The 13,869-nt window shown below is 49.7% G+C and overlaps 4 protein-coding genes across 4 annotated transcripts; 3 read left to right on the plus strand and 1 right to left on the minus strand.

Moving 5' to 3' along the window:
• Nucleotides 1–328: 328 nt before the first annotated feature.
• KVR01_005797 (uncharacterized protein) lies at nucleotides 329–1,521 on the plus strand. The gene is made up of 3 exons (XM_044793615.1): nucleotides 329–461; nucleotides 527–766; nucleotides 851–1,521. Exons 1-3 carry the CDS (start codon nucleotides 404–406, stop codon nucleotides 1,390–1,392), a joined length of 840 nt encoding a protein of 279 aa, XP_044644600.1. The 5' UTR covers nucleotides 329–403; the 3' UTR covers nucleotides 1,393–1,521.
• Nucleotides 1,522–2,689: 1,168 nt separating this feature from the next.
• KVR01_006422 (uncharacterized protein) lies at nucleotides 2,690–4,191 on the plus strand. The gene is made up of 3 exons (XM_044783977.1): nucleotides 2,690–3,245; nucleotides 3,326–3,623; nucleotides 3,729–4,191. The coding sequence occupies exons 1-3, from the start codon at nucleotides 2,919–2,921 to the stop codon at nucleotides 4,112–4,114; spliced, it is 1,011 nt and encodes a 336-aa protein (XP_044645225.1). The 5' UTR covers nucleotides 2,690–2,918; the 3' UTR covers nucleotides 4,115–4,191.
• Nucleotides 4,192–4,767: 576 nt separating this feature from the next.
• On the plus strand, nucleotides 4,768–7,220 carry KVR01_006223 (uncharacterized protein). The gene is made up of 6 exons (XM_044784315.1): nucleotides 4,768–5,288; nucleotides 5,374–5,651; nucleotides 5,720–5,876; nucleotides 5,951–6,271; nucleotides 6,366–6,395; nucleotides 6,475–7,220. Exons 1-6 carry the CDS (start codon nucleotides 4,951–4,953, stop codon nucleotides 7,055–7,057), a joined length of 1,707 nt encoding a protein of 568 aa, XP_044645026.1. The 5' UTR covers nucleotides 4,768–4,950; the 3' UTR covers nucleotides 7,058–7,220.
• Nucleotides 7,221–7,603: 383 nt separating this feature from the next.
• On the minus strand, nucleotides 7,604–13,093 carry KVR01_006372 (uncharacterized protein). The gene is made up of 7 exons (XM_044786209.1): nucleotides 12,171–13,093; nucleotides 11,905–12,072; nucleotides 11,087–11,826; nucleotides 10,686–10,896; nucleotides 9,731–10,619; nucleotides 9,274–9,664; nucleotides 7,604–9,148 (listed from the first exon to the last, which is right to left on the minus strand). The coding sequence occupies exons 1-7, from the start codon at nucleotides 12,974–12,976 to the stop codon at nucleotides 7,875–7,877; spliced, it is 4,479 nt and encodes a 1,492-aa protein (XP_044645175.1). The 5' UTR covers nucleotides 12,977–13,093; the 3' UTR covers nucleotides 7,604–7,874.
• Between the last annotated feature and the right edge of the window lie 776 nt (nucleotides 13,094–13,869).

Raw genomic sequence — 13,869 nt, forward strand, 5'->3', positions numbered from 1 at the left:
CCTTGGCAGCACAAGATACCTACCGAGTAAGTTATTACCCGCATCACAATGCCGAGCGGGCGTTCAAGACTTTATTGACCCTATAGGGTACGGAGCACCGCGCAGTGGCAAAGACATATTCCAGGCTTGGCTTATTCGGGCTCCAATCGGCCAATTCCAACTCAAAAAGTCTCCGAAAACGAGAAACATCACTAAATATTGATCTTCACGGCGAATAAATTTCAAAAGTAGATTATTAGTCCTATTACGCTAGGGTATGGTATCGCTTTTGATCATACGGGGATAGGCAAACACGGCCCATCTATAGAAGCAAACATAATTACTCCGGTGGAATTACTGTTTCGTACTGTTTCCACATTCGCGCATCCATTCCAGTTCACCCACCAGGAGGAGGTTTCCCAAAATGACATCGTCTCAGGACAAGATTGTCGTTCTCATCACCGGTGCTAACACCGGATTAGGTCAGGCTCCACATGCCACCCTGCTGCGAAAGTTCTGGCTCACTCACCACGCAGGCATACCCCAGGTTTTGAAATAGCGAAAGCGCTTTTTGCCCGTCCCAACTCTTACCATATTCTTGTTGGGTGCCGGGGTGACGTTAGCCGTGCGACTCATAGCATATCTAAGCTCAAGCAGATTTCGCCGAACAGCTCATCGACAGCTGAGCCGCTCTCCATAGATATCACGTCTGATGAATCCATCGCCACAGCTTTCCAACAGGTTGAGCAGAAAGTTGGTCATGTAGATGTGCTTGTGAATAATGCCGGTGGGTTTCCCCAAGCCCCTTCCGTATTTTACATTTTCTTGCATCCTCGTCATGAATCAACATTTCTCACAAGAGTACAACTAGGTGCCGATTTTGACAAGGCTACTGAGTCTGGTGAACTCACCGCTCGTGAGGGCTGGAACCAGACCTACGACGTCAATGTGACAGGAACGCACTTATTCACCGCCGCTTTTGCTCCGCTGCTCCTTCGCTCCACGGCCAAACCCCCGCGACTTCTGTTCATCACCAGTGGCCTGGCGTCAGTAGAAGAGCATTCGAATGGCACGAGTTCCAAGTATGCTCTTGCTCCAGCCGGCGAGTGGCCCAAACCAAAGTCGCTTTGGATCCCATACCGCGTCAGCAAGACTGCTTTGAATATGCTTGCGGTCGAGTGGGGTCGGCTACTACACAATGATGATGTAGCGGTGTTTAATATCTCCCCTGGGTTTCTGGACACGGGTTTAGGCCACAATCGCAGTACTGGTGAGAAGTGCGACAAAGGTGCTATGGGTGCCATTGACCCGGCGATAGGAGGTAGCTTCTGCGCGGATGTTGTTGAGGGGATCAGGGACGAGCGGGCGTGGCCTATGGCGACCATGAGAAGGGACAGTATCCAGCCGTGGTAGAGCGACTCAAGATTGTTCAGGTAGCTCAGAATTCATTCAAGACACTCCCTTCGAAATTTCCTCCATCCTCACTCGCTGTCGCTTCCTGATAGATGGCCATTTGTATCACTATGGCGATCGATGAAAAGATAGTGTTATCAAACCGTTTTCTGTGTATTTAGATAGTATTTTGATATTATAATATAATTGAAACACTATATTCTAAGATTTAGCTTCGGCCATATTATATTTTTCCTTTACACTATATAACTATCTTTTAGTTTAACTACTTATTTCTTCCCTAATAATCTAAAGCTTATATATAAAATTTTTAATAACTTTATATATAACCTTATAGTTCTTTTAAAAAGGAACTTTAAATCTACTCTTTTCTTTATTTTTATTATATTTTTTTATATTATTAAGGAGTTAGTAGTTATTAGTAATAAGAGTATAAATTTAAAAGAATAAGTTTATTATACTCTTTCTTTATCTTTTATAAATTATTTTTAAAACTTTCTTTAAAAGTTTTAATACTTTATTATAAAAGTCTTAAAAATAATATATTATAAATTATTTCTTTATTTTAAATTCTTTTAAAATTAATTATATACTTAAATAAAGATTATAATATTAAACTTTATAAACTTACTTAATAAAGGTTTTATTAATATATATATATATATATATATATATATATATATTTAAAGAGATAATTTTAGTTAAACTTCCTTAATATAATTTATTTATATAGTAATTATTTTTAAAACCTAATCTTATTATATAACTCCTTTATAATATTCTAATTAATATTATTATTAAAATAATACCTTTTAACCTTATTTATATATTATAAAGTTAAGACTATAAGTATCTATTATATTATAATTATTATTATTAATATTATATTCTTTTTAAGTATTAAGTTTTAAATACTTACTATTATATAAAGGTGCTATATATATCCTTAAATATATATAAAATAGAAGTAAAACTATATATTCTAAGATTTAAATTGGATTTAATATGCTAGGTTAGGAAGTAGATCTGTTTATACTGTGCACTAAAAAATCCATGGGCGGTCGGAATCAGGGGTGGTTCGGAATGTGGGCCGGGTACGTTACATAAGTGGACAAACGATTAGTGTTTGGTCTCCGAGAAGCCTTTCTCGGAGCAACTATCGGGGCATATTTTTGCAAGCACTAACATGAGGTGCTCTCAGCTTACGGGCTGGACAACGTCATGGGATTTGTAGGTACCATCTAGCTATTTTCGTCTCTCTTAATTTCACCTAGAGGCTATCGGGACACTGATTATTGCAGGGCGTGCAATTTTCAGAATCAAATCCAGGGCGTCCTTCGGTGATCTGATTCCTATCATCGCGTCATCACTGGTCTGGACCCAACCAGACTCGTCTGTATAAATCACGGGCTCTGAGAAGGAAACATGCCCTGCACTATTCGTCACCAAGACACCTAAGCCGCGATATATGCGCACCTTTTGGAAGTCACATTACTAGACACTAGAACAGACACTAATTAGTCAACATGGGTATCACTACGGAGACCGCGACAATCCCGACAGTCGACATCGGGCCCATCCTCGACCCCAAATCAACCAAAGAAGCCCGTCGCACGGTTGTTGAGGCCTTGTCCAATGCCTGTCATGTGTACGGATTCTTCAACCTGGTTGGACATGGGATTCCCAAAGAGTCGCTTCAGGAGGCCTTTGAGGTCAACAAGATGTTCTTCGCCCTTCCCGAAGACAAGAAGATGGAGGTGGCAATCTCTAAGTCCGTCGGCCGGTCTTTCCGGGGCTATGAGCCTGCCGGAATCCAGACGCACCATAAGGGCCTTCTACCTGACACCAAGGAGGTATGTACGGCTCACTCCCGCAGAAGGAGATGCTACTATTATCCATGTTATGAAAACTAACACACAGTGCCGCGAATCAGACCTTCATGGTCGGCCGCGAAGTGCCCCTCGATGACCCAGACTGCGGATCCTTCTCAACAGGCCCGAACCTCTGGCCTTCATGTCTGCCCAAAGAGAAATTCCAGGACAGGGTCATGGAGTACCAGGCAAAAATGCTCGACCTTGTGAGAATCATACTCGACATCCTGGCCCAAGGCCTTCCTTCGGAATGGGGATGCCCGCCCACCGTCTTCGACACCCTTCTTGAGGAGCCGTCGATCCCCATGCGATTCCTGCACTACGGCCCCGTACCGTCCCAGGACGCTCGTCAGTTCGGTGGTAAGTGCAAGTGCTAAACTACCCGCATAGATGAACGCCTTTGATGCGGGCTGGCTCCAAATGGCAAATGCGTGCGCGTTGAAATTGACCGTTTCAAATTTCTAGTCGCCGACCACACCGACTTCGGATGCGTCTCTATCCTCCTTCAGGAGCCCGGAACGACGGGGCTCGAGGTATACTACCCGCCTGCTGACCAATGGGTGCCCGTTCCCGTGCTAGACGATGGCTTCGTCATCAACATGGGCGACATGATGCAGAAATACACCGGTGGTTACTACCGCAGCGCCCGCCACCGCGTTCTGACCAACAAGGAGAAGCATCGACACAGCATCGCATTCTTCCTTAATGGAAACCTGAAGCTCAATGCCAAGGCGCTCGACGGATCTGGGGTCGAGACGGTGGTGGGTGACCATATACGCGGCCGCCTCATTGATACTATGGGCGAGACGGGCAAGTTACTCAAGCGTGAGGTTGCACCTGTTTCGACATGAGATGTGCCCATAGCCTCGATTTATGTTCATCTACGAAATAAAATAGATCACACAATTCCACTGTCACTCTCACTTTACCACCATCGTTTTTATTTCCTCTTGGTGACGCTCCAACGTGCTATAAAATGGAAGACAACGGTCCAACAGATATGACCGTCAGACTAATCATATTGAAAGTGGATTGGATTCTCGGATGGTACTTCAGTCAGGTAAACTTACAACTGCATAGGTACAGACGCTCGTCTCCTAAGCTTCAAATTTTAGCAGGAAGTAAAGGATACTCCACCTCGTAAAACTAGTGCCAGGGCTTTTTTTAGAATAAGGTTTGCGGGGGCCAGGGATTATTCGGAAAGAATGACATAGTAAAAACAGACGCTGATGGATTCGCGAGATAATCATTTCAACTTCTGCATTCTAGGAGCAAGCACTAGTGTCTTACCTGCAGACCCCTCAAACAGACACGGCAAGTTTATTCACCGGAAACTAACTTCGGATAATAATTTAAGTAACCGCGTGAATTGAGTGGTCGGAATGCTGAGTGAGACGAATTAAGCATCTGAAATCCCTTGTCCCAGGTCATCATCGAATGACTGTGGGGTTGCAACCGCAGGCTCCCCCCCCCCCTGCTTTTTTGAACTCGGGCACAGCAAAGTCGGGAGTCTATTGAAATTCCCCTCGCATTCGTTGATGGAGAAATGACCTCGGGAACCATTCGAAAACCATGTAGAAGCGTAGAAGCATATCTTTGACTTCCCTATGAGAACAACTCATTCTAAATATTCTCCTTTCTACCACAGAGCGCACTTGGAACATTGAAGCCCGTCTCAGCAGGCATAATGGTGACCCTAACTACAGCCCTCGCCTCACCGTGGGAGACCATCATCATCTTTGCCACAATGCTTGGCATTGTGTGTCACCAGACGATACGTCCCTTTGAGGTCGACAGCCATGGATGGGAGATGATAATTACCTTCCTGAGTGTGCTAAGCGGGCTTGTCGTGGGCTACGTTGTGTCCGCAGAATTCGATCTTGCGGATGCCCTTTTACGCGCTAGTTGCGCTGCCCTGGCGTTCCTCACAGGCTTGTACGGTAGCATCCTCATTTACCGGGCATTCTTCCATCGACTCCGTGGATTTTCTGGTCCTTTCACGGCGCGTCTGTCCAAGTTGTATCAGTAAGTTGGAGACAGCATCAAATACAGATACTCTGTAGTTTTCTCAAAGAGACACAATGATTTACTAATTACAAATGTTAATTAGCTTTGTGTACATGTCGGGCACAAACATGCAATATCATCTGCATCTTCAAGGGCTGAACACTCGCTACGGAGACTTTGTTCGCACCGGACCACGCGAGCTCACCATCATGCGCGCATCGGCCGTGGATCTCATTTACGGTCCAACCTCAAAATGCACAAAGAGCACCTGGTATGATCAGAACTCTGGAAACGCCGACAAGGTTGGCATCGAAAATGTCCGTGACAAAGCGAAGCACGGAACCCGGAGGCGTGTGTGGGATAAGGCGCTTGGTTTTCGAGGTATAGTGAAGTCGACTCCTCTAAACTTGGCGGTCCTGACTTTCCGACATCTGACCTCTCTCTTGTAGCTCTTCCAACGTATGAGAGCCGTGTTAAAGACAAGGTGGACCGGTTGATGACGAGATTCAGCACCGGGAAGCCTCTAAACGTGACCCAGGAGAATGTTTTCTACGCCTGGGATGTCATGGGCGACATCGCTTTCTCAACTCAGTTTGATATGCTCAGGTAAAGTAATACTCAGTGTCCTATTGCAACCAGTAAATTCACGTCATAGTGGCTAAGATATAAATTTATCACAGCACTGGGGTCCAGCACTCTGCCGTAGATGGTCTACACTGGGCCATGGCAACAGCAGGTTTGATTACAACCCTGCCATGGCTCATGAACATGCTTCGGGTTATCCCAGGGGCAACAGGAAAGTTTGAACAATTTGCCTCATGGTGCTACGAACAACTCAGGCTCAAACAACATCAATTGGCCTCAGAAAAGTCCACAGGTGAAACAGAACAGCGCGACGTCATGTCTTGGCTTATCCAGGCACAACAAAGAGGTGACCGCGCCGCGCCTCCGACAGAGTCAGCGATTCGGGAAGATGCCCGCACCCTGATATCTGCGGGGAGGTCAGTTCAGTTCCGTTCCGTCGTCTGTCCCTGGCCCGTCTTGTCTTATGGATTACATTGAGCCGATCATGCTAATATTCTCATACTCATGTAGCGACACCGTGGCAATTGCCTTTACAAATTGGTAAGTGGGGCTTTCACCCCCATGCCTTTCCCTGATGAGATTTATCGGATTGGGGCTTACAAAAGGATCTCCCATGCAGCCTCTACTTTCTGGCAAAGAACCCTCCAGCATACAGCAAACTCCGACACGTGGTGTCAGATGAATTTCCCTCCGGATATAGCTCCTGGACCTACGAAAAGGCCAAAGGTATCCGCTACATAGACCATCTCATCCACGAGACACTTCGACTCCGGCCCCCGGTCCCAATGGGGTTTCTACGGGAGACCCCACCCGAGGGCTTGCAGATTGATGAGGTCTTCGTCCCCGGCAATGTCAACGTCAACGTGCCCATATGGGCCATTCACAGAGATGAGCGTTATTTTCCCCGCGCAGCCGAATTCATTCCCGAGAGGTGGCAGACCCTGTCGCCCGAGTCGTCAGCCTCGGCGTACATGCCGTTCCAGAGGGGTGGGTTTGCGTGCGTTGGTAAGGCCATGGCGATGATGCAGTTGCGGATGCTGATCAGCTGCCTTGCTCTTCGGTATCAGGCTATTAGCTTTGCGCCGGGGGACGACGGCGAGGGGTTTTGGAACGAGGCAAAGGAGACAATGACGCTGTGGCTTCCGCCGCTGCAGCTTGCTTTTGAGTCCGTGGACCAGGGAACGACTGCTGCCACAACTTAGACAAGATCGTTAACGGCGATATGCCTAGTTTCGCTTCTATCAGTATACGTCCCAGGACATAACGGCGATATGAGTTGGGAAGTTAAATGTGGTAGTTAGCGCAATGAATCGCGCACTTGCTCGTCTTCAATCCTACGCAGTTCTGGCTTGTCAAAAGTCCAAACACTCCCTCTATGGTCATCTATGCTGAAATGGAACTCCGTTTCTCGCTTATGTGTGAGCGAAAGAAAATTAAGAAGGGTCTGTACAAGGAGAATGTTGAAGGCTTTCTTAGATATACACTCAGCAACCATTTTCTATCGATCGTGTGTCTCCGAGCAGGAACCGGATGTCATTATTGTTTGTATTCCAGGGCTGATATGTGAGCCAGCCAGGCGGAATTCAGGATAATATCTCAAAAAACGTATTCCCCGGGCTCAAAGTTCACTATAGGAGATCAAGCAGATCACCTTTCGTCAGAGGTGTTGGAAATGAGAGCTGAAAATAGAGTCGGATTAAAGGGCCTTTTCTGAGGTTCTCAAGACATCACTAAACAGGCAAGGAATGTGAGTGTGTCATGCTTTAATTTTTTCCTCTACCTAGGTAGCTGGTAAGATTTCTTCCGATATCGCCATGAATCTTGGGTTGACCTGCAGTCTAATAGACCTGCTTAGGCGGGGGGAAGAAGGGGAGCTGCCAATTAAATTCGTTATACAAAGGAAAAGTTAAAGTGACCACTGAAGTTCACAGGTATAAAACATGTTCAAGTTCATAAAAGAATGCAATACCAGTCAATCCGCATACTCTTGTGCGTCAAACCCCAAGGCCACAATGATGCTCACAACTTCCTCTTCCCCTTGGGCATCCTGGCAACCCAGTACAACAACATAGCCGCCGCAATGTTGAAAACCACGTAGGCCCACATGATGCCGAAGTTCCTCCAGCGCGTGGAGTAGTCCGCACCGATGCCAGACAAGTATGTATTTGTCTCCTTGACCTTGCAATACTGGCAGTTGCTGGTAGCGTTATTATCGAGCAAATACCCACCAGCCTGGGAGATATATTCCCCCAGATACTCGCCACAGGTCTGACTGTCAGGCGGATGCAGCGTGGTAAACTCGTTGGACGCACAGGTTACGTCAACGTTTGCGAGACCAGTCGATAATACCGCCGAAACGTAATACGACAAGGGCGACGCACGATACAAGAAGATCCAGAAGCGAGGCATCTGTTCCGGCGAGGCGAGCACGCCGCAGAAGAAGAAGGCGAGCACGAACATGAAGTTCGCCACGTTCCCGCCGTCGTCTGCCGAGGACACAAAGGAGATGCAGAAATGCCCAAACGTTGAGACCCAGAGCAGAAATACCAGGAAAAGCAGCCACGCGAGGGCGCCGCGCTCAGTGCCCTGGTCGGCGGCCTCGGCATTTTTGTAAAAGCCCACGGGGAAATAGAAGAGAGCCCACATGAAGACTGAGGCGACGGCGTAGTAGGGGATTTCCGAGAGGATCTGGGACATCATGAACACCTTCCAACTATAGGTCTTGGCGGGCCGCTCGCGCACTTCATAGAGGGAGCGCTGTTCAATGAAATGGGGCATCTGCTGGTCAACAAGTTGGCCAACAATGCTCATGAGCTCAAATATTGCGAACATCTGGTTCTGGAGCCCCTGGATGCTGAGGGGAGAGTCGAGGAACACCAGGCCGATGAACAAGCTTGTCGCTACGCAGAGTGCCATCTTTGAGTAAATGTACGAGGGCGTCCGCCACCCTTGCTCAAACGTTCTCTTTGACACGATGAGAAACTGATCCCACAACGGGACCGCGAACTCTTCGTATGACGCCGCTTCAACCTCTCCGTTGTCCATGTCTTTGTTCCGGTCCTTTTTGCCAGACTTTGAATTTTGTGACCGGAGATGGTCCAATTCGTCTTGCACATGGAGGTACTCGGGACTGGCCCGCCATATCTTGTGCCAGTCGACCTCTGAGGTGCTGCCAGGGCTGGCACCAATGGCGTCGAGCATCCATTCTGCTGGATTGGCGCTTTTTGGACAGGGATCGGCACCATTTCTCTCGAAATAGTCCACAAGGATGTTGGAGTTGTCGCCGATCTCACCTATAGTACGGTTAGTAAATTTGAACTCGTGAGTGTCCGGCATCGCAGGCGATCCCGTCAATCCAGAGACGTTTCGACGAGTAGAAGGGGGGGAAGGGGAAGGGGAAGAAAGCTCATAGACTTACCAAAATAAACCGTCTTGCCTCCTTCCGCGAGAAGAAGCAAGCGATCGAACCGCTGGAAAAGCACCGCAGAAGGTTGATGTATAGTGCATAGAATAGACTGGCCGGCCTTGGATAGCTTTTCAAGCAAATCTAGAACAGCCCAGCTGGTTTGCGAGTCCAGCCCTGATGTTGGCTCGTCTACAAATAGTAGTAGCGGCGGCTTAGCAGCTAATTCGACGCCGATAGTCAAGCGCTTACGCTGCTCGACGTTCAGACCTTCACCAAGCACGCCGACAACGGCATCAGCGTAGTCCTGCATATCGAGCAGCTGGATGACCTCTTCAACGTAGGCCAGTTTTTCCGCTCTAGGCACGTGACGCGGTTGACGCAGAAGAGCGGAGAAGTTCAAAGCCTATTTAGTTGACATCGACATCAGTAAAATATTCGACTCGAAATGGTATCTCGAGACTGAACATACCTCCCGAACAGTGGTTGTCTGTAGGTGCAAGTCCTGCTGCTGCGCGTAGCCCGTCTTGCGCTGGAAACTCTGATCACGGATCTTCCCATCAACCAACATTTCACCAGTGAGGATGCCAACGCCCGTGCGGCGGTCAGCAAGGCAGTCAAGCAACGTAGTCTTGCCGGCACCCGAGACGCCCATAAGTGCTGTCAGCGTGCCGGGCTTAACCCAGCCGTCGACATTATCAAGAATTCGCCGAGGATTCTTCTTGATCTTGATGTCGTAGCACACATTCCGCCAGTGGAAGACGCTCGAGGATCCCTGGAAGCCGCCTGCCTTCCCCCCCTTGGACTCATACCCGCCCGGTGTCTCCAAGATTGTGGCGACGGGGCCGGAGGGGGCGTGAGCCTCGAGATCATTGCCAGGCATGGTGGCGTGCTTGGGGACGAACCCGCGGCGGAATACGAGGATCTCGCCTTTGGATTTCTTGGCCGTGACATACTCGCTAGCGAGAAAGTATATCATGTGGTTGAACAGGGTCATCGCGATGATGATGGCAATGTTCCGCCACTTGTGGGAGTGGTAGTAGCTATATGCCGAGTTGATATAGGCATCACCGTTGACAAAACTCTGGCCAGGCACAGCACCCACAGCATCGCACGCTACATTGGCGCTTCCAGGAGTCCCGTACGTTGGGATATAGGCGGAGCAGGTGAAGTTGCGGCCATGATACTCATTAACCATGATTGCCTCGTATCCATAGGCCACTGGGTTGACGTAGTTGATCCATCTGCACCAAGGAAGCATGTAGTCCACGGGGACCACAAAGCCGGTGAAGACCAGGAGAGCGAGCATGAGGATAGAGGCTGGAACCATTGCTTGCTGCTCGGTTCGAGACAGAGCGCCACTGTGAAAGTGCACGTCAGCCTTCCAGGACTAGCTCATAAATGATCAAAGATAGTGCAAGGCTTACATGAATCGAAAGATACCAGACATGGCCAAAACGATTAGAAAGACCGTCAGCAGGTAGAAAAAAAAGTTGCCTGGGTTTCGATTGAGGTTTGTCATGAAGTAGAAGACTAAATTGAAGGATATACAACTGGTAACTTTGACGGGCAAGTCGACCAGTACGGAGGCATACGATTCGGCAGAAGGATGGTAGAAGGCGTAGCGGGATTGCTTTTCTGAATTACTTGGGATTAGCAACTAGATGGCATAGAAAAAATTGAAAACATGTATAGGGAACCAGGTCACTACCTGGCCAGAACTTGTCTGTATACGATGTGTCTCTAGACAGAGAAGCAGTGGAGCAACTACCCGTCGTGACAGATGCTCCACACAAACGGGTCAAGAGAGACTTCAAAGGTTGCTTACCGACAATCGGTCGCTGAGCATACAGCGTCATGACCTCCAGGATAGAGGCAAATGCATTAAACAGGATAGCCATGAACAGAACCACTGCACGACCATAGAACGAAGCCGTGGTCTGCTGCAAGTTGTAGAAAAGCGACGACATGATGAGAGCCAACATGACGTTGCCCACCATAACCCACACAGTTGGGCCCGGGTCAGCCCAGAACCGCCGCCAGCCGCGCCACATGCACACCTGCACCTGCTGCATGTACGTCAAGGTGAACGGCGACTTGAGCCGCTGGCCCCGAGCCTGGTGCGCCCTCTTAAGCTGGCGGAACTCCTGGGCGTCCGGCCCGTCGATGGGGTGCTGCGCCTTGTACTCGTCAATGTCCACCTGGAGGGCGTTGTACTCCCGACTCGACCGCCACGCGGCCGCGAACTCGTCTGCAGTGCGGGGTGGGTTGAACCCGGGGCGGACAATCCTCTCGGCGGGGAAGGTCATGGAGGTGAGGAAGTCGGGCGTGGTCTGCCGAGGGGGGCACTCGAAGCCTAGGCTCTCGAAATAGGACTTGGCCTGGGACGCCGGGCCGAAGTAGATCTGGCGGCCCTTGTAGAGGACCATGGCCTTGTCGAACAGGTCGTAAGCGGTCTGGGGAGCCTGGTACATTGAGACGGCACAGGTCTGGCCGAAGAGCTCGGACTGGATGCGCAGGGTTCTGCAGAATTCTACTGCGTTGGCTGCGTCCAGACCACGGGTTGAGCTTGTATTGGGAGACGGTCAGTGTCATGACAAGTTGCATACAGCGAGCCACTGTGAAGAACCGAGTTGGGAGACTTACTTGTCCCAGCATTGAAAAGGTGCGTTTGACAGCGTGGCTTCAGCGATCGTGACACGCTTGCGTTCTCCTCCTGAGACGCCACGTATAAAATCATCTCCCACCTTGGTATGGATCGTATGACTGATTCCATACATCGCCATCACAACATCGCGGAGATGCTCACAGTACCTATGGTGGTCACAGTTTATGTTAACATCTTGGTCTTAGCTCGAAAGGAATAGCACGCGCATGCGCAGGAAATGACACTTCCTGTTTAAATAACTTACTGATTGCGTGAAATTCCCTGTGGCAGCTCTCTCTGGCAGCGAGCACGCGCCGCGAAGGTCAACGTCTCTCCCACGGTCAAGTTGGGAAAATGAACGTCGACTTCAGCCGTGTAGATGGCATCACCGCGATGCGCAGAGCGCATCTCCTTGTCAGAAATACCATGGTAGTTGAAGTAGCTGTTCCCGCCAATGTAAAGGCCATTGCGGTCCCCAGAGATGGTCTTCAGAAATGTCGAGCAGCCAGAACCCGGTGGGCCGAGGACTACACACATCTCCCCAGGGCGAATAAGCCCGTCGGCACCGTGCAGGATATCGAGCCGCCTCCGGCCGGGGACATTTCCACTGGAGCCCGGCAAGCTTGAGAGCAGGCGCCGCACAAACATTCCTGGCAGGGCCAGCCAGATATTCGCGACGTCCTTCTGGAAGTCCGCAGGTGTGCCATAGCCGAACACGCTCAGATCTTGAAAGCACAAGCCGGTGCGGCGGAAGTCCTGGCCGGCATCCCGCGCGACACTCGCAAAGTTCTTGGCCCATACCCTCGCGTTGAACTTGGTGCTCGATGGGTTCAGGGGCGAATCCGGATTCTCGCTGCCGAAAATGGGTCTTGCGTCGGAATTGGTGACATCGAAACTGCTGCGGGACAACCTCTTAGCGAGCTCTTGGACGGTGGAGTGCCGTGAATCCATCGACTCAGGGGTGGCGCTGATGACGGCTTCCGGAGCTGGCACCTTGCTCGACTTGGGTTCAATGCGAGGATTCTCCGGTCCCGGTGCCGTAAACTGGCCAGGAGCCGTGGCCATCGCCATTTCTCGTTTGTTGTCCTTCCTGGATTCAGTCTCCTCGGGCTAGGTGTGAGTAGAAAGTCAGGCCGGGTTGTCGTTCTGTTTGAAATAAGGCAAACACCAGAACGCATTCCACTTTGTAGTCCACAGCTCTTTTTAATGGACTTCATCAACAACTTGCCCCTGGAATATTTGTGGCTGTATCGTAATTTCAGAAGCAATGTTGTTCGGCCGACGGGCTGAACCACCATCATTACAGTGCACCTCACGGCCGAGACGGCCGAGACGATCATAGTCCGAGACGGGGCTGTTGTCTCGGCCGAGAGACATCGGACAATTACGGACAATTGTTGCGAACTTTTGAACTTCGGCCGAGATGGGAGAATAACGCACGCTTCCCGTGCATGTGCCTACGCTAATAATGCACGTCTGCGGCCCGAATCCTCGCAGGCACCTAGTGGCGTTGTCTAAGACCACTTGACATGAGGCTGTCTCCTCGGAGATCCAAGCTTGGATCAAGAGCTGAAGATCATCCCTATAACAGACATCGAGGCGCCAGCCACCATGCAGGCTCGGGCTCAATGCTCAGCTGATACAACGGTGGGCTTGCTTACGCAGTACCCTATTCCTGCTTCCCATGCGAACAAACTGTCCCATCAGAGCCTGATATCCATCGCAATGCTGCGACTTAGTCACCACTACTAGCAGGAAACGGTAAGCCGTAATATCCATGCCGTGCAAGTGTGGGAAGAACCGACATCACCCCACTACTTAAGTAGCATGCGAGTGTGAGTCAGCTGATACTTAGGTACTCTACGGTAGTGCGCCTCCTCGTGCCTGACTCTCCAGCAAACTAGAGGGTCCTTTTATCCGCCAAAATCCCACGAGTAGTTAGGGGTCATCATTACTAGCAGCAG

The sequence above is a fragment of the Diaporthe batatas genome, assembly GCF_019321695.1.
Source record: "Diaporthe batatas strain CRI 302-4 chromosome Unknown Contig00006, whole genome shotgun sequence".
NCBI lineage: Eukaryota > Fungi > Ascomycota > Sordariomycetes > Diaporthales > Diaporthaceae > Diaporthe > Diaporthe batatas.

Bases quoted from the DNA above. Each gene is read 5' to 3' on its own strand.
- KVR01_005797 (XM_044793615.1), top strand. From the start codon at position 404: ATGACATCGTCTCAGGACAAGATTGTCGTTCTCATCACCGGTGCTAAC. The intron at 462-526 runs GTCAGGCTCCAC...GGCATACCCCAG, and splicing joins CGGTGCTAACACCGGATTAG to GTTTTGAAATAGCGAAAGCG. The intron at 767-850 runs GTGGGTTTCCCC...GAGTACAACTAG, and splicing joins TGTGCTTGTGAATAATGCCG to GTGCCGATTTTGACAAGGCT.
- KVR01_006422 (XM_044783977.1), top strand. From the start codon at position 2,919: ATGGGTATCACTACGGAGACCGCGACAATCCCGACAGTCGACATCGGG. The intron at 3,246-3,325 runs GTATGTACGGCT...GCCGCGAATCAG, and splicing joins TTCTACCTGACACCAAGGAG to ACCTTCATGGTCGGCCGCGA. The intron at 3,624-3,728 runs GTAAGTGCAAGT...TCAAATTTCTAG, and splicing joins GGACGCTCGTCAGTTCGGTG to TCGCCGACCACACCGACTTC.
- KVR01_006223 (XM_044784315.1), top strand. From the start codon at position 4,951: ATGGTGACCCTAACTACAGCCCTCGCCTCACCGTGGGAGACCATCATC. The intron at 5,652-5,719 runs GTATAGTGAAGT...TCTCTCTTGTAG, and splicing joins TAAGGCGCTTGGTTTTCGAG to CTCTTCCAACGTATGAGAGC. The intron at 6,396-6,474 runs GTAAGTGGGGCT...TCTCCCATGCAG, and splicing joins GCAATTGCCTTTACAAATTG to CCTCTACTTTCTGGCAAAGA.
- KVR01_006372 (XM_044786209.1), bottom strand. From the start codon at position 12,976: ATGGCGATGGCCACGGCTCCTGGCCAGTTTACGGCACCGGGACCGGAG. The intron at 9,665-9,730 runs GTATGTTCAGTC...TCAACTAAATAG, and splicing joins AGACAACCACTGTTCGGGAG to GCTTTGAACTTCTCCGCTCT. The intron at 9,149-9,273 runs GTAAGTCTATGA...ACCGTACTATAG, and splicing joins AGGCAAGACGGTTTATTTTG to GTGAGATCGGCGACAACTCC.